Source organism: Bicyclus anynana, chromosome 14 (genome assembly GCF_947172395.1).
Source record: "Bicyclus anynana chromosome 14, ilBicAnyn1.1, whole genome shotgun sequence".
NCBI classification, from domain to species: Eukaryota; Metazoa; Arthropoda; class Insecta; order Lepidoptera; family Nymphalidae; genus Bicyclus; species Bicyclus anynana.
In genome coordinates this window covers 10,270,308-10,294,427 of record NC_069096.1, presented here as the reverse complement: position 1 = coordinate 10,294,427, position 24,120 = coordinate 10,270,308, and the positions used below count along the sequence as shown (strand labels likewise).

The window sequence follows — 24,120 nt, the reverse complement described above, 5'->3', positions numbered from 1 at the left end:
ATGACAATATGAATAAAATAAAATTGAAAAACACTTGTACGTTCTCAATTGGTATATTTTGATCACAATAAATATTAGTTTTCTTTGTCACTTTTTACAAAACTAATTACAAAATGGCTTAATGCATAATCACTATTGGAAACAGATTTTCACAACATTGAAAATATCTATATTTGTAAAATTCTATGTGATGCAGATGATTAATACTTATAATGTTTTATATTGTGATTGATTTAAAAGACTTCGTGTAAAATTTTAGAATAAGGTGTGTAATTTACATATTATTTACTACGTGTTTGGCAACTATTAAAATAAATAACTTAAAAAATATTTTTATTACTAAATGACTTCATTCCAACTATTTCTATTAAAACATGAATATTAGGTATTATAAAGATATGTTACATATATTATGTATATTTTACTCTGGCTAGACTATCAGTTTTAATTGCGCAGTTTTAACTGTACAGTTTCACCTAATCGAAATTTCAATCAAAATTATTAGAAATTAAACTGTACAGTTAAAATTGACGAACTAGTACACACGGACGATTTAACTGAACAGTTCGGCCATATAGTTAAAACCGCAGGTCTTTGACACTTGTCACACACTTTCTGGATACAGGTCAGGTTCACATAAACATTATTCGCAGGTCGGATGACTGTTATAAATCTTCTTATTAATCTTTCTTTTATTAACCGACTTCAAAAAAAAGGAGGAGGTTTTCGACCGTATATTTTTTTTTATGAAAACGGCTTTTGAGTGATTTGTGTATTTTTTTACTTTACTTTTAATTTGTTTTGATACAGGAACGGCTTAAAAATACTCAAAATCGCCGAGGAACACCCAAAACAGGGATACGGGATAGTCATTTGGAAAATTTTTAGGTGATGAGAATATCACCGAGTCAACCATGACATACAATTATTATCTACTCATAAATTTGGAAACAGATTGATGATGTTTTCATCAATTAAAAAAAAAACGCTAAACAAACACGATTAGCATAGTTAGCCTAGTAATGTACGATATACGTTCGGTATTTATTAACCTCGCAGAAAATAGATCTTTGGATCTCTGCTGCGAGTGTTATCACTATGTTTATTATTATACGACGGGGTGGTGGTAAAATGATAATATAAAGTGTTTTCAGATAGTATGGATACAGTTACAGATTCATTATCGTGATTTGCGGCAAACTTTCAAGAGTGAAATGAACTGTCACCATACTACATGAAACAAACTGTTGATAATATAGTGTTACTTTATAAGCACGTAACAAATAGTAGGGAAAGATAAAAGAGCTTTGCTTGTGTACATACAAATGGTCAGGTTTTATTGTATTGTCGAACTAAATAGGGTGATCTAACTTCAACAATATTTACAAATGGCACAAAGTATTCACTTGTGTCGATATGATCTATGATCTATATACTAAGTTAAAACTGTAACCTGCGCTACAGACGTTCAGTTTTAACTGCGCAGTTTTCTCTGTACAGTTTTATTTATTCGATATTTCATCATAAAAACTGTACAGTTAAAACTGACGGACACTACACACGTACTTCATGTCCATAGCACGGGTTATGTGGGCTTCAGACCTTCAGTTTTACCTGCGCAAACATTACAGGTTTATCTAATCGAAGTTTCATTTAAATCATTAGAAAAACTGTACAGTTCTCACTTTTTACACACGGACGATTTAACCAAACATTTTGACTGTACAGTGCAGGTATGTAGCCCACATAACGAAGTTACATGATGTTACGGCGTAAAAAGAAATTACATTCACTATTATACTTATGACACTGGACGGAACTGATATAATTTTATAATTTAATTAATTTACTTATATGCTAATGATAAAGTTAATAGTTACATATTTACAATTTACATCATAATACTCGTATCTAAGATTAACACACCTAACCTAACCACTTTAGACCTCAGGTTTCAATTTGAATACAATAATACTTTTTATACTGAGGTTTCATGTTGACCGTAGTCACCCTCATTGTTTTAAGAGATCGGTAATTTTTTTATAATCATTTTTATTTAAATTAATTTACACATTTCAAATGTCCTACACTATATTTTCACCACATATCTTTTACTCGTTCTGCTGCTGGTATTTGAGGTCGATACCTGTAAACAAAATTTTATGTAATAATTATAATTAACATTATACATATAATCAGTGGTGTTACCATGCGTATAATGAGATAATCTCGAGAAAAAAAATACACAAAATTCAACCAATAGCGAGTAGCGACGCAACGGATAAGACTGATATGTCTTTCATTGCGTTGGGACATAAAATGGGACTGGGAGAACTCCACCGGCATTGGACGATATTTTGTCTATTTTCGATTATAGTTTTTCTTAAAAAGTAATAGTTTACCTCTGCGGTGACATAGCAAGTGAACCAGAAGGCGGGCTGCTCGCCAGTGGTGACATTTTGATGCCGGAACTATTACCGTTTATACTTGACCCTAAACTCGAAGCGGAGTCCGCACTGAAATAAGCAAAAAAGCTTCGTTAAAAAATATTTAAACCTAAACAAAAGATTTTCAATTTGAATGTAAATTTCAAATGTGCTCAACATGGTTTACGGGTGTAATTGGACCCAGATCAGATGTTGATATTTTTATCAATTTGTAGGTGTAAGGACTCTCGTCCTTAGTATAAGAGGATATAAACACTGGCTTATCTCTACACTGGCAAGGCAAGCAGACCGCGCACGACCACTCAGGTCGAACGCTGGTGACAGACTAACTTATTGCCCCCCACTACAAATGTACATGAGATAGTGTATGTAGTATTGGTATCTAGTAAGGTATCTATTAAGTATACACAAACATTACAGTAGGTATATTAATTTTATAAATCTTCATGAGTAGCCAACGTTATGAGAGGATGTCCTCTCATAACGTTGGCTACGTTAATCTGTAAGGGTTTCTAGTTTTGCATCTCTCTTTTTACAGACCTACTACAGACGTTCAGCTTTAACTGTACAGTTTTATCTAATCGAAGTTTAAATAAAATCATTAGAAAAAAACTGTACAGTTAAAACTGTGCAGTTCTAAGTTTTGCCTACACACGGACGTTTAAACTGAACAGTTCGCGTGTACAGTTAAAACTGCAGGTTTGTAGTCCACATTAGCCAACAATATCGAGATCAACATTTTAGTTAAAGTTAAACTATCTACAATCTACATTCACTACGAAATTCGAATGTATTTATAGAGGTACTCGAATTATAAAGAGTCTCACCGGTCAATTTGGCGTCTAAACAGCGGGTACCTCCACGGCGAGTTCGGTTTCCGTTGTTCGGGGGAGAATGCTGGGTTGTCTCGTCCCGAGCTCTCGTTCACTATGCTCATTGACACTTGCCGCTGCGAATCGCGGGTTTTTGACGATAGTCTCCTGTAAGGAGACATCATGATTTATAAATAAAATTTTCATACAAGCTTAAATTATTTTCTATTTAACCTTAGTAATGAATTAAATATATGAAAACTGAGTTTCTGAAACTTGAATCAATGCCAAGTGCCAACTTGCCTACCGAACCTACTTAGCGTACTTGGTAGGAGTTTAAGTTAGGGGTTACAAACGTTCTGATTTCATAAAATGATAAAATAAATCTTTGTATAAAATAGCAACTTTACACACGTTCCAACAAAAAACGCTCCTTTGCGCCCGACAATCTCAAGTATAGATGATGGGATTTATTTGAGTATAATTTCTCCGACAGCGATACTCTACCATTTTGCAATGCACTGGTGGCGACGTTGAGGCCTCATTTTGCAGTATATTGCCAAGTCGTATATATAAGAGAAACAGCGGCTTGCCCTATCTAATTTCTACTTTTCGTTATATATTATTCTAGCAGGTGATGAGCTTATCCAAGTAACAAATGAAAACGCTGAGATGTAGCTTCTCCTACCTAATGGCTGCTTCAGCAAGCAGCAGATGGAAACACGGAGATGTTGTTTGCCATATCCAATTACGTTTCGTGTTACTGACCTTAGTATTCTAGAAGGTAACGAGCTTTGCGTTTGCGGCCGCGCTCGCTGCCTGCTGTCGACTATAAGGACGTGTCTATCGTAGGGCGTGTCGTAATCCACCTCCAGTACAGTCGAGAACTTATGTGGCCAGACTAGATCCAATGCCGCTATTAACAGGCCAACCACTAGGCATATGCCTCCTGCAAAGAGATAAAAAGTCGAGTGGTATAAGTTCTCGTCAACCCACCAAGCTAAGCCTGCTATTCCAGAGGGTGCACGGTGGAGCACCGTGATGCACTGGTGCATATCCCGTCTATAAAGATAGACGTCTGTTCATGTAGTGGCTCATTAAGTCTGATGATGATATGTGTAACTTCAAGGTTAGTATAGTTAGCCCGCCATTCCAGAGGGTGCACGGTGGAGAACCGTGGTGCATGGTGATCGTTGACCATACAGCATGAGTTTGAAGCTATTTTTTGAAGACTTATGATAGGTGTGTTTGTTAAGCTTGTTAGTAACAGAAATAAATAATACAAAAAAAAATAATACAGCTTCAAAACTTCGCCGCTTTGGTACACCGGCGAACATTTTGCCCTAGAAAAGTGATAAACAAAATGGATTTTTCTTCAAGAAATATACTTTTATCAAGCCAATTATTTCCAAAACCAGATCCTTCCAGATCCTATACATATATAATACTATCATCTCCATATCATTTTATACGGGGGTCTACCTGGGTTAACTGGGCCGGTGGGCATTCTCCTTTACCAGCAGAAGATACCGTATTTCTCAAAAGTTGACTATGATAGACAAACAAACACACGAGTGGTTTATATAGACGTTCAGAACCCTAATAGATTTTCATTAATTTAAATGAAACGTACCAGCAATGAGAACCAGCCAGAAGCACCAGCCCAGCGAGAAGAACAGCATAGCTCCATCAAGCCTCACAATCAGTGGCACATGAGGCAGCGACGCCCAGTAGCCGCCCGCTGCAGTACACAAGGTGACCCCCAATGAGGCCATCGCGTATGCGCCGTACCGCGGCACTACCACCAGGAGGAGGTTCATGAGCAGCCACAGCGCCAGCGCCGTCCTGGAATGTGTGAATAACTGATCAAGTTCTTAATATCTGACGCGTGTTCTGTATTAAACGTTACGTGGCGTTGCCGAGAATTACTAATTGGTACAATATACTATCTTATTCTCGTGCTCAAAAGCGAACAGTGATGATGATGACACTATGCTACCATAATATTCCTTATTAGCATGGACCAAATCCAGACCATTATCAATAAAGGCCAGGTCAATAGTACCCTTAGTCGACGATATAAAAGATAGATGAGAATGGAAGAATCAATGGAGTTATGCAAGGATCGCAGCACGTAGAAACGCGTTGTCACTGCCTACCTCCACGAATAAGGCGTGTTGATATGTATGTATGGAGTGTGTATGTCAGTGTGTATGTCAGTCAGTGAGGGTCATCAACTTTTAAGCAAAATTAGAACCATTCTTTCTGGTTGCTAAAATTCGATTTGGACTCTTTAGTACACTTTCATATAGATTTGCATCTTTGACGACCAATCTGTGGAAGGATGTGCATTGGTAAAACATTGTTTTTTAATTGTGTTATACCTACTTCGTGAATTTGTGATGGTACTTTGGACAGCCATTACCTAGATTTGAAAATACTTGGCAACGCCACGTCTAATATCAGCACTTTCATACCAAAGCAATGTGGTGGTGGTGTATCCGGCCGCTCGGTACTTAGCACCCCACTCGAAGCCTTCGTGCTCCGCTGCAAAATGCTCAGCGACAGACAGTACGGGGTATGGTAGACCGCGTAGAAGGCCGGCGCGGTACCACTCTTGGATCGCGCCTGCTTCCTCCCACTGGAACTGCTCATTGTAGTCCACTCCGGGGTCCCCTTTGGACAGGTTACCCCATGATAACGCTGAAAATAGTAATAATTTGTTAAATAGACAATAATATGTAAGAATAAGAAGGAAGTAGCAATAAAAATGTGTTGAAATTGTTAACTAAGGAATTTCAGTAACAAATTAACAGTAGATTTAAATTTTGCATTTTTTGTTATCGACGAAAAACGGTTTTACCTTATATGTAGATAAAAACCCGTATTCACACGCTTATCTTTACAATGGGGCCACGGTGTAGTTAATAAATACTTGTGCTGCAGCTAAAAAAAGAAGACAAATTTATAGACCTGTGGAAAAAGTATTTACTTCAGTGGGCAGTTACCGAAGAGAGACACTTTAACGTGGACCAAGCCGACGTGGACGGCGAGCCAGCAGTCGAGGCGCTCGGGGGAGAAGGTGCGGTAGGCGGCGCGGGACACGTGCTTACTCTAGTGGGTAGTACACTTACCGGAGAGAGACACATTGACGTGGCCCAAGCCGACGTGGACGGCGAGCCAGCAGTCGAGGCGCGCGGCGGAGAAGGCGCGGCAGGCGGCGCGGGACACGTGCTTACTCTAGTGGGTAGTACACTTACCGGAGAGAGACACATTGACGTGGCCCAAGCCGACGTGGACGGCGAGCCAGCAGTCGAGGCGCTCGGGGGTGAAGGCGCGGCAGGCGGCGCGGGACACGTGCTTACTTTAGTGGGTAGTACACTTACCGGAGAGAGACACATTGACGTGGCCCAAGCCGACGTGGACGGCGAGCCAGCAGTCGAGGCGCTCGGCGGAGAAGGCGCGGTAGGCGGCACGGGACACTCGCGCCCCGGACACGTGCCACGACGAGCCGTGCTTACATACTAGAACATTCAATGTTTATTTTAATACATTCTCTGAAGATTAGAAAAAGATCACACTCAATATTTTATTCATATTATTTAAGCATAGATATGGCTTTGTTGAAGTTGCTTGCTTAGAGACTCACTGGCCTAAACTGGCCTAAAACTGCCGTGAAAAACTGAATTTCGACAAATTCGCAGGCGTCTGCTAGTTAGTTAGGTTGTTTTACACTAAAGTGTTGAGAATGAATAGATAATAATCCAGATAAAATTATTATAGAAGTAGATGTTAATTATCATATTTAAACGTAAGTGTATTTGTACACATACCTAAACATTATACACCGTGTAGGCGTACCTCAGTATCTCGTATATAGTTGGCGTTAACTAAATGATAATCACCACAGTTTTATTATACTTAATTGAATAGACTTTATGATCATCCAATTACGTAGTAAATTGCCTGCGATAATGTACGCATCCTTGTAAATCTGTAATGGGATAATGCAATGATTTCTCCACTCACTCGAGTGGTCATTCGAAACAATGGCGCTATAGTTACGAAAATAATTATCGTTCAGACCGTTAAGCATTTAAGCAACGTTTTACCACAAATACGGGAAATTAACGTATAAGTGGATTTAGAGAACTTAAAATGTTTTTGGAATTTTTAAAATAATATTTCACACTTCATTTAACTTCGCGTTTAGAGTAAGTTTTATTTGTTTTTATTATTTCTTTCAATGTTTTCTTAAAAAATACTTTACTAATTTATTACTAGTTTAATTTATATCTAGGCAAGGTGCTTTTTTTTGTACAATCGTGTGTTTATTAAAAAACGCTACCAATATGTGATCGGAGCAACTTCTTAAAATATTTTAGTATATGAAAGATAATTAAAAAATAACCTTATTTTTTACTATGTTACATTTTTTTCTGATTGTGTAAGTCAAGATACGTAAGATTACTTAAAACATTCTTACCTAAAATCACAGTGCCCACGAAGAGACTAAGGGTGACTATCGTGAAAGTAGTAAATCTCTGAAAATTAATACAACAAAATAAAATTTTAATTATATCCTGAAATATGACGTCGTACCCCAAACGGACGTATTTGTAAACCATAATTATTAAACAACATCATTGATAAACAAATCGATGTGATAGATTTCAGTTGTAGTTGAATAATCGCTGAAATAGGTAGTATTTCCAGAATTACTGGCATTTTTGGAAATTCTTCTTCAGCGACTTTAAGTATTACCTATTGCATGTTTTATCAGTAATATTTACAGTGATTTTTATTAGTAGGAGAGCCGAAGAGGGGATTTTCGCAGTCACTCGAACGCGGCAGATTATTGTAATGGAGTAGGTATACATTGCACGTTGTTCAGTACTTCCAGCAAGTATGAGCCCTTAACATTGGTGGGTACGTTTAAGGCAACCAAAATAAAAACTAACTTCAGAAATACTCCTTCAAAAGTCAGATAAAGATAAGGTAGGTGAGTTGATTGCTAAAAGGTATGTATTTTGAAAATCTGACGATTTGACAGAGAGTGAGTTCCAAAGTTACAAAATAAAACCCTTACACTTCTGCGAGCTTCTTCATTTTCGCGGTTTTTTTACGTATTTTGAATAAAATAATCTTCTGAATAATCGTTCATGTTATCAGATGATTTCAGTAAGTCAAAGTAATAAACATTGTCTTCAAGGTCTGCAGTTTTTTTCCTCACCGCCATGAAAGTGAAAAAAGTATATTACCATTTATTCTTTCTATCATCTAATTTACCAAATCTCATGACGCTTTAGTAACTGCAAATATAGCAGCCTGGGCTCCCCTACTATAATCGATATGTAACGCATATAATAATTAATAGAGTTGTTATACGAGTATATACAGATGCTGCTATACATATATATTCTGTGGTGCTGAATAATAACAATATATGAGTACGTTTTAGATGTACGACGTCACATACAAAATTAATTATCAACGCAACCCCCGTGTTATTAGCTCGGGGGTTGAAGATGGTCACCTCTTTCCTGATCCCGGGGAAGACGGCCAGGAAGGCGATGTACAGGGTGAGTGCAGCCACCAACAGCGCTAGTGCTGGCACATCGGCTGCCACCGCCGTGCGGTTGTGGTAAGCGTATAGGGTCGGCCCGCCTTCCTCGCGGAAAGCGTCGAACCACCCCTTCATCGCTCACCACGCCTGGAATAAAGATATAATACGTTTAATACTAGAGAGCCGGGATAGCCCAGTGGATATGACTTCTGCCTCCGATTCCGGAGGGTGTGGGTTCGAATCCGGTTGTGTGCATTTTATGAAATTAAATATCATAAAATGCACACAACCTAAAAGTTGGAGATGTCTCAAACGGTGAAGGAAAATATCGTGAGGAAACCTGCTGCATACCAGAGAATTTTCTTAATTCTCTGCGTGTGTGAAGTCTGCCAATCCGCATTGGGCCAGCGTGGTAGACTATTGGCCTAACCCCTCTCATTGCGAGAGGAGACTCGAGCTCAGCAAAGAGCCGCAAGAAGCCACTGGATTCTGGCGGCTCGAGAGCGTTGTGCGGAAGTCCATGCAAGAGGACTATGTCCAGCAGTGGACGTCCATCGGCTGATAAGGTAGGTAGGCATATTTTGTAATATCGCTAACCTCATATATTTTTTGTACTTAGCTTAGGTATACCATAAATTCTGTAGTTTAAATACCTATATCTAATAATAATTTTACACGGATTATTGTGCCTATTCTAGTAAGAATATGCAAATCCTATCGCTAATGTCTAACCTTTAGGCGATGAAGCAACAGATACAACAAAATCCATAAATTAATTATCGTATCTATAAGAACATCAAGTTTGATCTTTAATGCCTTATGTTTTAATGTTATGTATTTTGCGTCGAGGATAAACGTAGGTACTGAAATAGGGGATGTCACAACTAGGATAAGGAAACTTAAGTGGAAATGGACAGGACAGGACATATACATATAATAAGAGGAACTGAGAAATGGAATAAAAATATTGTATATTAGTATCCAAGAAACAGCAAAAGGAATAGAGGCAGACAGTTCCGAAGATGGGAGGACGAGATAAAGGCTGTAAAGGTGGGGGAGGCATAGACAAGGAAAAAAGTTTGATATACAGACAAAGTTGCTGATGTCACCTTTTAATTAAAAAATATAAAACAGGTATGTAATACAATGACTGCAGTACCGTGGCAGGGCCATCCAAGATGTTAGTATTAACTACTAGCTCCTGCCCGCTAGTTCGTTAGCCAGTATTCCAAAATTGAGTCAAAAGACAAACGAATAAAATTGTGAAAGGAAGAAAATTGCACATTAGGCTTAACAAGCCTTCGGGGCCACATTCAAGTTAGACACCACAGAGAGGCGTTTTGACTATATTTTTATGAAAGAAAAAATCCTGTATTGAAATATAACTTCTAAGATAAATACAAAAATCACGGGTGCATAGGATATGACTATAATATTATAATATACTATAATATTATAATATCTATCTTATGTCCTTAGATGTGTTTTACTGTATTCTGAGCATATATCATATTATGTTAAATATTTTGTGTGCATCAATGTTGTTGACCTGTCTAAATAAATAAATACTAGTAAAATTATATTATTGTGCGTTTTTCCAATCCCTAAAATCCGTAGTTATTTGGTCGAAAAACTGAAATCCACGCGGATGAAGTCGGGCTTCCGCTTGTGAGCTATTTTAAAATATTAATTTTATTTAATAAAATACAACTTTTAATTTATATACGTTTGTATATCGGAAGCATTTTTTTTCTCTCCATGAAGTTTTTTGTCATAAGCCGGAAGAACTTGTGCATTCAAGGTTATTATGCTTTATGTTATAATACGATTATATTACTAGTTATTACGTATCGAAAGGTAACCTTCGGTAAATGTTATTTATTAGCTATAAAGTCATGAACGTTATATTATATGATCTTGTTTACTAAGAATTTATATAGCTTGATTTATTTCATATTTAATTAGTGAATTAAATAGCTACTTTTAATTATAGTTGTTTATTTCAATGCTGTAGCATTTCTGACCCAATTGTTATTTTATTTATAACATAATGTATCCTTTGGATCCTAAGTTTTGCGGCCTATGGTTTCCGAATGTTTGTCATATGTCTACTACATTTCATACATCATGTGCTGATAAACCAATATTCTTTTTCTGCGTTCATTCGTTATGCCTAGTTAGTACTATTTTAGTATTTCGGTCGAGTACAAACGATTTTTGGGCGGCAGCAAGTAGTTTAGTATTCGACTAAAATGCTAAAGTAGTCCGAACTAGGCCTTAAAGTAATTAACAATAGTAACATTTATATTACAACACAGTACATTACGTAATGTACACAAAACTGTCAAATTTGACTATATAATTATTTTAATTGACCTTTCGATTAATATTGCTCAATATGAGTAAAAATATTTGTTTGGAAAACTTCGTTCCTTACTATTCGTGTTTAAATGGCTATACCTATTAAAATGCAGATAACAATCGTAATTAATTGCTACTAGGTGGTTCAGTATTATAAATTATTTTCCAGCAAATGAATAATATTTTAATTGGCATCAAGGTAAAGATTATTATGATAATACACTTGGGTGGATATAGCGCATAGCTAGAAGCAATAAACAATTTTTTCCACTATTCCAATCTATACTAATATTATAAAACTGAAGAGTTGTATGTTTGGTTGAACCTGCTAACAGGAACTTCTGGTCCGAATTGAATAATTCCTACGGGAACGGGAACCACGGGGGTGTAACCGCGCGGCGTCAGCTAGTAGGTAAATAAAGGCCTTGGACGAAAATGGTTGTATTCAAAATTACTCATAGGATCGTACTGTTTCATTGCTAAAACGATTGACTTCAAAAACTCGAATCGACCAAAGAATTAGCGACGGCAACTTTTGTAGGCAACCGCCTCGACTGTTTGGTGGTTAGTCAGTTGTGGCTATTGAGATCATGAGTTCGAGTCATGAGATCAGGCTATGAATTACTCGGAAATTGACGATACTACCGCATGCCTCGCAGAGTACGTTTATCCTTCACAGTCATTTTGTTTAACATGCTAATAGATATCGTTGCAAGAGCTAAATATTAAAAAAATACATTATTGCCCTAAGCCTATGCACCTCCAACTTTTCAGGTGTGTGCATTTTAAGAAATTAACTATCACGTGTCTAACGGTGAAGGAAAAACATCGTGAGGAACCCTGCATACCGGAGAATTTTCTTAATTCTCTGCTTGCGTGAAGTCTGCCAATCCGCATTGGGCCAGCGTGGTGAACTTTTGGCCTAACCCCTCTCATACTGAGAAGAGACTCAAGCTCAGTAGTGAGCCGAATATGGGTTGATAATGATGATGATGAAAGGTATTTTAGCCACATAATTACAGAATATTATTAGGTGATCTAGGTGGTTATTTTGGGATATTGACATTATAAGTACAATAATCATTCTGCATGCAGCTTTTAGGCTTTTGAACTTGTTGTGGCAGTGAGTATTATATTCAACCCGGAAACCACGCCGGCGCGCCTAAGGTCGAGCCAACGGATAACCGACCTTCGTATGTGATAGCAAGGGCGATACACAGTCATGGTCGAATTTGTAGTCGTAGGGAAGAAATTATCTATTTTATTATGCTTTTCATAGCCTGAAGCTTTTTCAAATATTTAATCTAGTGTAGGTTCTTCTTTAAGCAGGTAAAAATACAAAAATGTAAAACACAATAAAAATACTTAATATTTGACTCTTTTTTGAGAAATCAAGTAGCATTTAAAAAGTCTGTAAATTCATCGAAATTTTAGATTACTTATTGAAATAGCAAATAAATATTTAATGTTTTCGGTTGCTACAACTAATCTAGAAGGTATCATATTTCAACTATAATAGGAAAGATTTGATTTTACAATTGTTTGTTTGAATTGAATAGGCTCTGAAACTATTGGAACGATTTAAAAAACTCTTTCACTATTAGAATCCTAGACTATAACCCCAATGAACATAGGCTGTATTTATACACTCTCTCCCACGGGAACAGGAACTACGCAGGTGAAACCGCGGGGCGTCTGCTACTTTGCATATAATGCCTTGAAACATGAAGGAAAAGGCATATTGTAATTATTAGGCCTTTTTTACTACAGCTTGTTTCATGTTCGTACGTATTCATAATACGTACCTACTATTCACGATAATAGTACGTATTATGAACGTCATACAGGCGACGGTCACCGTACCCATGCTATTTAAAAAACAAAAAAATACTTTAATCGTAAATCAGACTGCACGAGATTTTTTGTTCGTGAAATGATATGGGAACGCACTCAGTGAGGGCCGGTCACTCGCAAGGACACGGTAAGTCAATAAGGATGTCGGGCGGTTAAACCACAGGTGGTTCAACCTTGCACATTGTCACAGTAAAGATATTACAAGCAGTATAATAACTCGGCCGTATTTTTGAAATAAATACCTACAGCCGCGCGGTACGTAAACATGTCATAGGGCTGCCCGCCTGCAGCATTTTAATTACATTTGCTAACTTTGTGTTTCCACTTAGTTTTGTGATTGTAAATAAACTTTTTTTATATAAACAAATAAAATACTTTGTAAATTGTAGTAAAATGGGAAGTGATAAATAAAAATGCGTGTTTTTTGATTGGTTGATTTAATTAAGGCTGATACTACGTCAATGATCTTGAAGGATTGGTCGTATTCTTAAACATATTTATTTCGGTGATGCCATCTAGGTATTACCTCCACACTACGTGAACAAATAAAAAAAAGATAAATACCTTCATGAAATTGTAGTGATTTAAAATAGATAATGAAACAATGAACAAACGCACTAATTGTCCCTACGATACGATAGTTCCCCTAGATTTCTCTAGGATGCCATTATCAGATCCTGACATGAAAAAAATGGGACTAACCTGAAAGAATATTCATCCACACAAAAAAGAAACGGTTTACAAATGACGGAAATATCGCTGTAAATACGATACGATCCTTTTTGGAAGTCAGTTAAAATTCTTGTCACCAATGCCAAGCTGAGCAAAAGTTTTATGAGCTTGCACATTAAAGCGCATAAAATCCGCCATTTTGATTTTTTAAGAACTAAGTTACCCAGTGACACTCGGCCTATCTAGACGAGTCTAATGACATATCATTTATCAGTATGTGTGCTTGGCAAATTTGTTCGTAACACTCCCGAAGGTCGGCGCGGTCCGGGAGGGGGGTAACGATGCCCAGCGCGTACGACTTCATACCCGCGCAGTCCTTTCCTCCCGTCGCCCGCATACAACAACAAGTCATAACATTCAAACACATACTCCTCCTTTGGGCTTCGCCGCAGTCGGGTAACAAAACACAAATGATCCGAGCATAGTCACACAAAACATTGTACAAGCAGTCGAGGTTTTAACACAAGCTTATCGTACCTACTGTATCGTGATTCATGAACCGCGTATAACTACCTATTTCAATCGTGTCAATCACTTTCCTTTACTCTATTCACTTTATTTACTAATCCAGATACCTACCTACCTTTATTCTGGAGATAAAAGGAAATATCTTATCCATTAAAAAATACAAGATTATGTACCTACCTACTAATAAGTAAATTTATTTTAAAGTCTTACCTTTCAGAGTTTCCAGGTAACTTAAAAAAAGTTATCTCTGGATGGGATAATTTTGAATTCATGCATCCAAAAACGGCACAGTATTTCCTACTGGTCATAATTAAAAAAATCTAATACTATTAATACACTTTACTCTGTTAATACACCGTGCGTTCGTTCGTCACCGCGGCACAGTCGCGACTGTCTTCACCCTACGATCACCCCATGTTCAAGGTGCGTAGGTATAGCTCGCGTTTCGACCTCTAGTATGAAGTCCAACTACTGGTTGTAATATCTTTACTGTGACATTGTTGAGTTTAAAGCTCTATATATAGTGACGTTTGTAATACGTGCTTGGAATGTGTGGAATTTGGAATTGGAATGAAAATGAATACATATTAAAAAAAAAATTATCCGCCTTTTTTGTATTTTATATTTGTCTATAAAAAATATATAGAAAAAAATGTAGCCAAAAAATAGATGGAAATTATGAATATTTGTTTAAAGAATTTAAGATTTTACCGATAGACGTTAAAATTGAATATCTAGTTTCTAAAGAAAATTACTACACATATAAGTATAAAAAACCTATACAGTTCTTAAAATCTCTAAGAAATAACAGAAAAAAAAAATATATCATGCCAAAAGGGCCAAAAGGGCTAAATGTAATATTTTAACTGGATTTAAGAAAACGCGTGGCCTAAACACGGGCAACATAGGAATTGAAGGACCAGCTATCAAAATTTATATACGCGAACACTTGACTTTCAAAAATAAGGAAATATACAAAGCAGCCCGTCTAGCTTGCGATCAAAAGGGTTTTAAATATTGCTGGATTAAGAACTGCAAAATATTTGTCAGGAAGAATGACAATTGCCCTTTTTTTCAAATAAGTGGAATGGAAGATATAAAGAAGATTTCTTGATAGAAACCTACTGTTTCATATATGCTTATACTTCGAATTTAGCTAATATGATTTTATGTTTAATCTTATCAAAATACAATACACTTATCTCACACACATGTCACACAATTCACATCTCACACACGTACATATTCATACGTACATTCACATCTCACACTCACATATCACACACATACATTTTCATACGTAACCACCCGTTAATGCAAATATTAAGTTTCCCAATCCTGACTTATAACTCAGTCAATTATAATAACTACTGTGAATTTCAGTCCTTTCATATTAGTTTCGTTCATTTGGTTTCGTTCTACAGTGAGTTATTGATGGAATATCTATACTATATCATACTTTTTTTAGTTATATCAATATTATTTGTTACACTTATTATAAATGGCTAATCAGGGACTAAAAATTTATTATCAAAATGTTCGTGGTTTGCGAACGAAAACAAATGATTTACAGAGGAATATATTACTCCACGATTTTGACGTTTTGGTTTTTACAGAGACTTGGTTAATTCCCAGTATTCATGACAGAGAGTTCTGCGATTTAAGATACGAAGTATTTAGATACGATAGGGACCTCGCAGCTACCAATAAAAAATCTGGGGGTGGAGTAATGATATGTGTCAAACGTAGTTTACACGCATTTTCTCTTGACCTAATTTCTCCTAATCGAGCTTTGGAGGTAGTAGCGATTACAATCCCCTCTGATTCTTTACACACTAATAGTAAACTTCATATTTTGGCAACTTACATTCCTGGCAACACAAATATTCAGCCGTGTTTGCTGGAGGACTTTTCATTAATAATCCATAAATTAAATACTATAATAGAGAAGGACCATTTTTTGATTTTAGGTGATTTTAATATGCCCTTCATAAAGTGGTCCAATGAAGGTTCCTCCATTGCAAGTAATGCTCCACAAAATCTCCGAGAAATAGGCATGGAATTGGTACAGTATCTGAACTTTAAAGGTCTAAATCAACACTCGCTTTTCAAAAATCTTAACGGCAATACTTTGGATCTTATTTTTGCGAACTTTCCTGTTGAGATCTCGGTTTCAAGTTGTCCTTTACTAAAGCAAGACGACTTTCACCCGGTTTTATTAATTAACGTAGCTTCTTTGACTATTAGAACTTTACCATCCGAACCTCGGGTGAAATTTAAATTTCATAAAGCCAATTATGATAGTATAAATAATTATCTGATGGCAATTCCGTGGCAAGAATGCCTATCTGAAGGATCTTTGGATGAAGCAGTCAATCGGTTTTATGAACACCTATATAAATGTATTTCTATGTTCGTACCTTTAACTATAACGAAGAAAAATGACACATATCCCAAATGGTATAATAAGTCTCTTATAAAAATTATTCGGGAAAAGTCTAAAATTCATAGACGCTGGAAAAAATACCAAGATCCTTTAGATTACCTAGAATTTTCCCGACTAAGGAAGAGAGAAAAGACGGTAGAATCAGAATGTTACACTAAATATATTAAACTTAATGAAGAATGCTTAAAAAAGGACGCAAAACAATTCTGGTCCTTCATTAAATCTAAGCGTAATACCACAAATCTACCTAGAAAATTAAAGTATGAAAATGCTGAGTCTATTACCAGTAAAGACCACGCCGAAGCGTTTAATAAGTTTTTCTACAATGTGTTCTCTCACCCACTAAATGAGTATCCTCTCTTAAAACTCATTCCCCCAGTTAACCTTTCTACTCCACACTCTCAGTCACTCCACGTTGACGCTTATGACATAAGCGGTTTGATCATCAAGCTCGACACTTCTAAAAGCTCCGGGAGTGACAAAATACCGCCTTATTTTATAAACTCCGCGCGAAAGTCGCTTATTTCACCCTTGTTAATAATTTTTAATAGATCAATAAAGGAAGGGTACTTTCCAACTAAATGGAAAGAAGCTCATATTGTGCCGATATATAAAAAGGGTTCCAAAAGCCTGGTTGAAAATTATCGTCCAGTTTCAATTTTGAATATATTTGGTAAATTGCTAGAAAAAATTATCTATAATACATTATATCCTATTTTAATTAATACAATCCCTACAGAACAACATGGTTTTATTAAAGGTCGTTCAACTTTAACAAACTTAACGTCATTTACAGAAGACATTTTAGTTTCTATGGATAAGGGCGTGCAGGTAGACGTGATCTACACAGATTTTGAGAAAGCTTTTGATCGTGTCGATCATACAATCCTGCTCAAGAAACTTGAATATTTGGGAATTCACGGAGACCTTCTGAGGTGGATTAAATCTTACTTGTCTAACCGCTCACAGGCCGTTGTAGTTGGTGGCAGTCGTTCTGATTTCTGTGAGATCCCGTCTGGTGTTCCACAGGGTTCTCATTTGGGACCACTATTTTATAATTTATATTTATATGACATTTATAGTTGCTTTCTTAATTCAAATTTTTTAATGTACGCCGATGACACAAAAATTTATTTAGAGATTAAAAATGTTAACGATTGTTTAAAGTTGCAACAAGACCTAAACCTACTTTCCCAGTACTATAAAGATAACAGAATACAAATCAATATCGGTAAATGTCAGAATATAACTTTCACTAGAAATAAAAATAGAGTGAATTTTAATTACAGTATCGATGGAAAGACAATCTCTAAGGTAGATAAAACGCGTGACTTAGGAGTTATACTAGATGACAAAATGTCTTTCAATGAGCATATTGATGTAATCACCACTAAAGCTTTCTCTATGCTGGGATTTGTATTAAGAACCTGCAAGCCTTTTCATAATATCAATACACTTAAAACTATTTATTTTGCATATGTCCGCAGCAATTTAGAATACTGTAGTAGTGTATGGTCACCATATTATATAAAGCCAAGGGAAGATATAGAGAGAATTCAACGTAAATTTATTAAGCACTTAAATTTTCGTACACATACTGTTCCTCTAAATTACGATGACAACTGTGGCCATTATAAATTACAAACCTTAGGACAGAGAAGGCAAATTGCTGATATGTCACTGTTATATGATATAGTAAATGGGCATATTGATAGTCCTCACTTGTTATCAAAACTTAAATTAATAGCAGCTCCTACTCGACTCCGCCGAAAGACGTTATTCCAAGTGCCACATAAAAGGAAAGTCTTTACTAAGAACTCGGTAATGACCAGAGTTACAGATAGCTACAATAAGCTATACGCACAAATTGACATATTCCGGTATTCAAAAAAGACTTTTAAGCGACATCTAGCGGAAACTAAATAGTTAATTACTTATCACACACTGTCTTCACACACACACACACACACACACACACACACACACACACGCGCACACGCACTCACACCACACTCACACCACAGTCAACCACACACACACAATTTCTTATACCAACGTTCACTCATACATACGTTTTAATGAGATTTTATTTTCTCTCTTTTTCTTTTTGAATGTATTCTCAGATTGTGTTTTTTATAAATTGTTATAACTATGGAAAATCTGTAATTGGCTGTATCATACAGGAAATATTGTATAATTGTATTCTTGGTAACGCTGTTGATTTTTCTTAAAAATAAATAAATAAATAAATAAATAAAAGCCAATAATTACTATGGTGAAAGAACTACCGGCTACATGGTACCTAAAATATATAATAAAATTGAGTGGCTCAAAAAAGAAAGGGAGATCAGTGAAGGAGTCCTCAAGAAGAAATTAAAGAAAGTTTTCCTTGGGGACCCCATCACTGACGGATTTACTTAATAGAAATTGTTTTGCACCTTTTGTATTTTTTTTGTATTATTTCATTTTATAATATTAAATTCCTAGGTTACCTTAGTTTTAATTATCTTATTAAAATTAGATTTAGCAATTACTTTTAAAAAATAACTAGAATAATGAGCGTCAACTCGCCAACAAACTGCCTGTACAGTTTGGCGAGAGTATCGATATATAAATAATTGTTATATCTTATCAATAAAATAAATTAAAAAAAAAAAAAATATACTAATATTATAAAGAGGAAAGATTTCTTTGTTTATTTGTTTGTTTGAATTGAATAGCTTCTGAAACTACTAAACCGATTTGAAAAATTCTTTCATTGTTTCGAAGCTACACAATCCCTGAATGGCTATATTTTATCTCCGTATTACTGGAACGGGAACCACGCGGTAAAACACATCTTTAAAATACATCTTGAAAGGTGTATTTTAAAGTCTCAATAGGTCACCGGTTAAGGGGCTACCTTCTATCTATCGAGAGGTGGTGTTTCGATCCCCGCATTATATTTTTACCGACTTCAAAAAAGGGGTAGGTTCTCAGTTCGACGCGTATGTTTCTCTTCACCGCCTTCAAAGTTTGATTTTTTTCTAAATATTTTATATTTTTATTATACTAAATTCTAACACAGTCTTTTCCGACTAGTTACAGTGGCATGAGAATATTGGTCACATAAAAAAAATATGACAAATATTAGGTATTTAAAAAAAGCAATAGTATACAGAGCTGCTAGCTACTATAATTTAATATATTAGCTGTAGATTATATGATATTTAGAGTCTAGACAATACTTAATCTTACTCTATGTGCCAAATGTGTATTTTATAAACAAATCTATATTCAAAATTAATTTTATTTCATACAAAACACAAAGGGGGAGGCGGGGTTAGTGTTTTGTAAATTGGGTGAAACATACTTCGAAAAATGCTTATTTTGGAAGAGTGTGACCAACATAATACACAAGATTTGTATATAATATTATATAATAACCATTTAAATTACATATAATAGTTACACGAGTATGTTATAGGAAGTTATGGTAGATAACACTTTGTCGGTCTCAAATATATTTTGATGATGTAAATTGACATGACTTGAATTCATATTTCATTATTTCGTAGATGTATGATATATTGACACCGGAAACTTTAATTGGCATAGAGATATAATATTACTAAAAACGTTACTCAGTTTTTTTAAATATATGTTTTATAAAAAAATATCAACTTATTTTTTTAATTTTTCAGTTGCAACACACAGCAGCCACTGCGATATAAAATATGATAAGAAGTTATAACTAATACTATAAGAATAATTAATCCGGTGCTTACTGATAACCCTTCATGGTTATCATAGAGTAGTTATAGGTAGACTCCGCATCACAAAAGAAGTCCCGCGGCTAAAACCTGAAATAAAATTGACAGCGCCTGACACAAATTACAATAAGACCACCACCAATTGACAATGAGTGCTATTAAGACATTAGTGCCGCGTCAACGGGACTTGTTTCGAGGCGCGGAGTAAAGATGACAATTCCTAGCTAGCATTGCGATTTTTGTAAGGGCCTTACGAAATACAAAATAGGCGGTTGTTATAGATTTGATGTTAATTCTCTAACGTCAAACTTAGTGAATTGACCGACTGGTAGTGAGTCGAGCAGTAGTGCGCTTAGTCAAATCTGTAAGCTGTAAGAACTAAACATAAAATGAAAATAAACTTCTCTTATTGTTTCTGTATCATAAAAGTTTTACACCGTCTCTCGATTGTGTCTGACTTATTATACGTAGAATTTATTAATTAATCTGTTATATAACTTTATGCAGCCTTCATAACCAGTTAGCCCGGTAACCTTAATTCGCAACTGGAGGTTCTTTTTAAAGTAATAATTAAGCGGTTCATGTAAACAAAAGACTGCCGGGCCTTTTGTAGTTTGTGTCGACATGTTGCATACAGCGTGATGGTTTCCGTGAATGTTTTCTATTATTTAAATAGTTTCTTCATTCTCAAAGTCTTTTCGTTAAGGTTCGAAATGTTCTCGACAACTTTTACATTATATTTCGCGTTTTAAAAATGGATTTAATTCGATAACAGGAATGATTTTATTTTTAGTAATCTAAAACTACGATACAGACCAGGCGCCGTGAGGTATTGGGTGTGCATAATCCGAAGACCGCATTCTGCTTACGGTTTTGAACTCAGAAAAGCATGCAGATTACGATTCTGCATGTTGCCAGGAGGTTTGTTAGACCATTCTTTTGTAATACCCTACCCCCCTTGATATCGAGTAGGTATATGGACTGCACAAATGCTTTGTTTTATTGCTTGTTTTATTATGAATATCCATTTTTTCATCATAACAATATAACGCTTATAGCGAATCTTTTAAACAAATGCAAGAAAGTTTAAATTAATCAATACGAAATACAGCAGATCTTAATCTGCAAGCTTTTCTGAGGTCAATGCATTACAGAATGCGGTCTTTGGATTATGCACACTCAACCCCTAACAGCGCCTGGTCTGTATCGTAGTTTTATATTACTTTAGCGGGTACCCCACAGTTTCGGATAAAATATAACTGATAATGTGTACCTGGAAGTCGTCAACACCACACCGAAAAGCGCAGTGTTGGTCGACCTCCCACTAGGTGGACCGAGAGGGTTGCTGGAAGCCGCTGGATGCTGGCGGCTGGAGAGTGCTTGGAGGTCCAAGCAAGAGGCCTATGTCCTGCAGTGGACGTAGGCCTCTTGCGTGTACCTAACTTTTGTTTAAATAGACGACGAGTCAATAGTTTTCCGTGTTTTTAAATGTTTTATAATTTCAAATCTTTAAAATTCAAAGAAATTCGGAATATAACGTGAATATTGCAATATTTTTTTCCTATTTGATTATAGGTGTGTGCATAGCTGTGCTAAAAACCGTTTCCATTTCAAGATTATTTGACATGTTCATATTATGACGTGAAGTTCCTACCAACACGCATATCGCAACCGTGTGAAATTTAACATAACCAGATTGATGTCAGCGGTTAAAAGCAATGACTCATAAATGAAGTTTGTGGGTCGAGATTGTAATGTGAATACCACTAATTGAAGAAATGGGTAATACAATTTGTCTATTAATATAAATACTTTAGCAAAGTTAAGTCTACTTAAAATAGCATCAAACTTCGTTACGCATTTTTGTACATTTACAAAGCAATGATAATTGTAACATCATTGGTACAAAGTACATTCTTTCTCTCTCATGTCATCTTTGTACATGTACAAGATTTTTCTTATTTAATCACTGTCACTCGGTCACTGAGAAGCAGTTGCGATTTCCATTTGTCCAGCTTACTTAGTGATGGGCATTATTTGGACGTCTTATTTCTGAACATCATAAACTGTTGGAACGAAGCTTTGCTTTCTTTCCCGCACTGTGGGCTCAACTTACATCAGATTTGTTGTGATTTGTTATACAATTTTCTAAAACTATATCTTTTTTATAAAAGGAGACGACCCGCTTGATATGAAATAGAAAACATCGTCTATAACAGAGCACGACAAAAATTATGTTCACGGTTTTTGCAGGCTACTTGAGGCATACAGGCATCCTCAGGTGTGTGTGATTTATCTAATTTAAATTGAAAAAAGTAATTTATAATGACAACAACTATAAGTCTTAAAATAAAAAAAAAAACATTTTAAACCAACGCTAAAATCATCAAGCAAAAAGAATTCCTTTAAACCATTAATAATAGTCATTTAAAGGGCAACCGCGAAACAAACCAGCATTTGCCGTTGTGCTCTTGTCCTTGCAAAAAACTATTAACCAACAACAACGAACTGCGGTTAATGTTACTTGTGTTTCATATTACAAGTGGCCTCTAGCTGGCTGGGGCTAACCGAGACTTCAGGTTATCATTGATCAACTCAATGTCAGCTTAAATGGCTTGTAGCAGATCGGCTGAGGCAATTCCAAAACGTACAAGTGATTTAAATCTTTTACAGGAGTTAAAAACGAGTTCACTATTTGTTGTGCCGTTATTAAATAATGATACTTAGCATGATGAGGTTTAAACTCAAAGTTATAGAATGCCTTAAGTTTATTCTAGCACACCACACTAGGTTACAAAAAAATAGTAATTATTTTAAGGGCAATTGCATACGTTTTTATACTAAACTACCACATGAAGTCACTCTCTCTCAGTTCTCTCAAACAGTTCCATGTGTTTATTAAACGCAAGCTTCTAGGAAAGTCTTATTATAGTGTTCATGATTATATAAATGATAAAAAAGCTTAGTGTGGAATTGCACTATACGACTGTGTACTTAGTTCGAGATAAGTTTGTAAAATGGTGGTAAAAAATAAACATTGGCTGAGTTTGTTGTGGGCTCTTCTCGGATCAAGGCGCTTTGGAACCCTCGTAACTTCAATTTTCAGTTTTCGACTATAATGGATGACATAGCTTAAAGTTTCAAAAGTGCTAATAAATAAATGAATTGAGATGGTATCTATGGGGTATTTTTAATAAAATCGCTCTTCTATCCCTTACACTGTCACTGATGTCACTTAACTGAAGTGAACTGTATACTTCTTTGTCCAGAAAGGAGGTTATATTATAATGGAATAAAAAAAAACAGCCAAAATGTGTGTTATATCGTTATGAATCAGCAAGAAAATATTAAGTTCATTATATCTTATGTTTATTCATATTGAAATACCACGTTTCTATACTAGAAATAATTATGTTGTACACAGTGACTCTAAAAGCATTTAACCTTGACATTTGTAGGTCATAACTAATTCAATATTGACGCAGAACCTTTGAACTTTGCACCATCGACGTATGAACTCTGTCTTCCATAACGACGAGCCAATAACACCATAAATATTATGCAAGAAAGTAACCATTTAAGTGTTATTGTTATTTATGTATCTAATGGAATATTTCGGCGTAAATTTTGATATTCCTATTATTAAAACTGTTATCTTTAATAGTAAGTCTTTACCTACTAG

At 35.7% G+C, this 24,120-nt stretch overlaps 1 protein-coding gene across 2 annotated transcripts in view; it reads right to left on the bottom strand.

Annotated features, from left to right (window-relative positions):
- Positions 1-34: 34 nt before the first annotated feature.
- The window catches only part of LOC112051691 (dual oxidase maturation factor 2), an 83,842-nt gene continuing 59,756 nt past the window's right edge, over positions 35-24,120 (bottom strand). For both annotated transcript variants that reach the window (XM_052885228.1, XM_024090461.2), the window contains 9 exons: positions 8,796-8,972; positions 7,746-7,803; positions 6,646-6,783; positions 5,737-5,962; positions 4,893-5,104; positions 4,028-4,208; positions 3,275-3,427; positions 2,403-2,516; positions 35-2,146 (listed from right to left, as the gene is read on the bottom strand). In XM_052885228.1, coding sequence (XP_052741188.1) covers positions 2,098-2,146; positions 2,403-2,516; positions 3,275-3,427; positions 4,028-4,208; positions 4,893-5,104; positions 5,737-5,962; positions 6,646-6,783; positions 7,746-7,803; positions 8,796-8,960 — 1,296 coding nt within the window. In that variant the 5' untranslated portion in view covers positions 8,961-8,972 and the 3' untranslated portion in view covers positions 35-2,097. The remainder of the gene's footprint in view (positions 2,147-2,402; positions 2,517-3,274; positions 3,428-4,027; positions 4,209-4,892; positions 5,105-5,736; positions 5,963-6,645; positions 6,784-7,745; positions 7,804-8,795; positions 8,973-24,120) is intronic.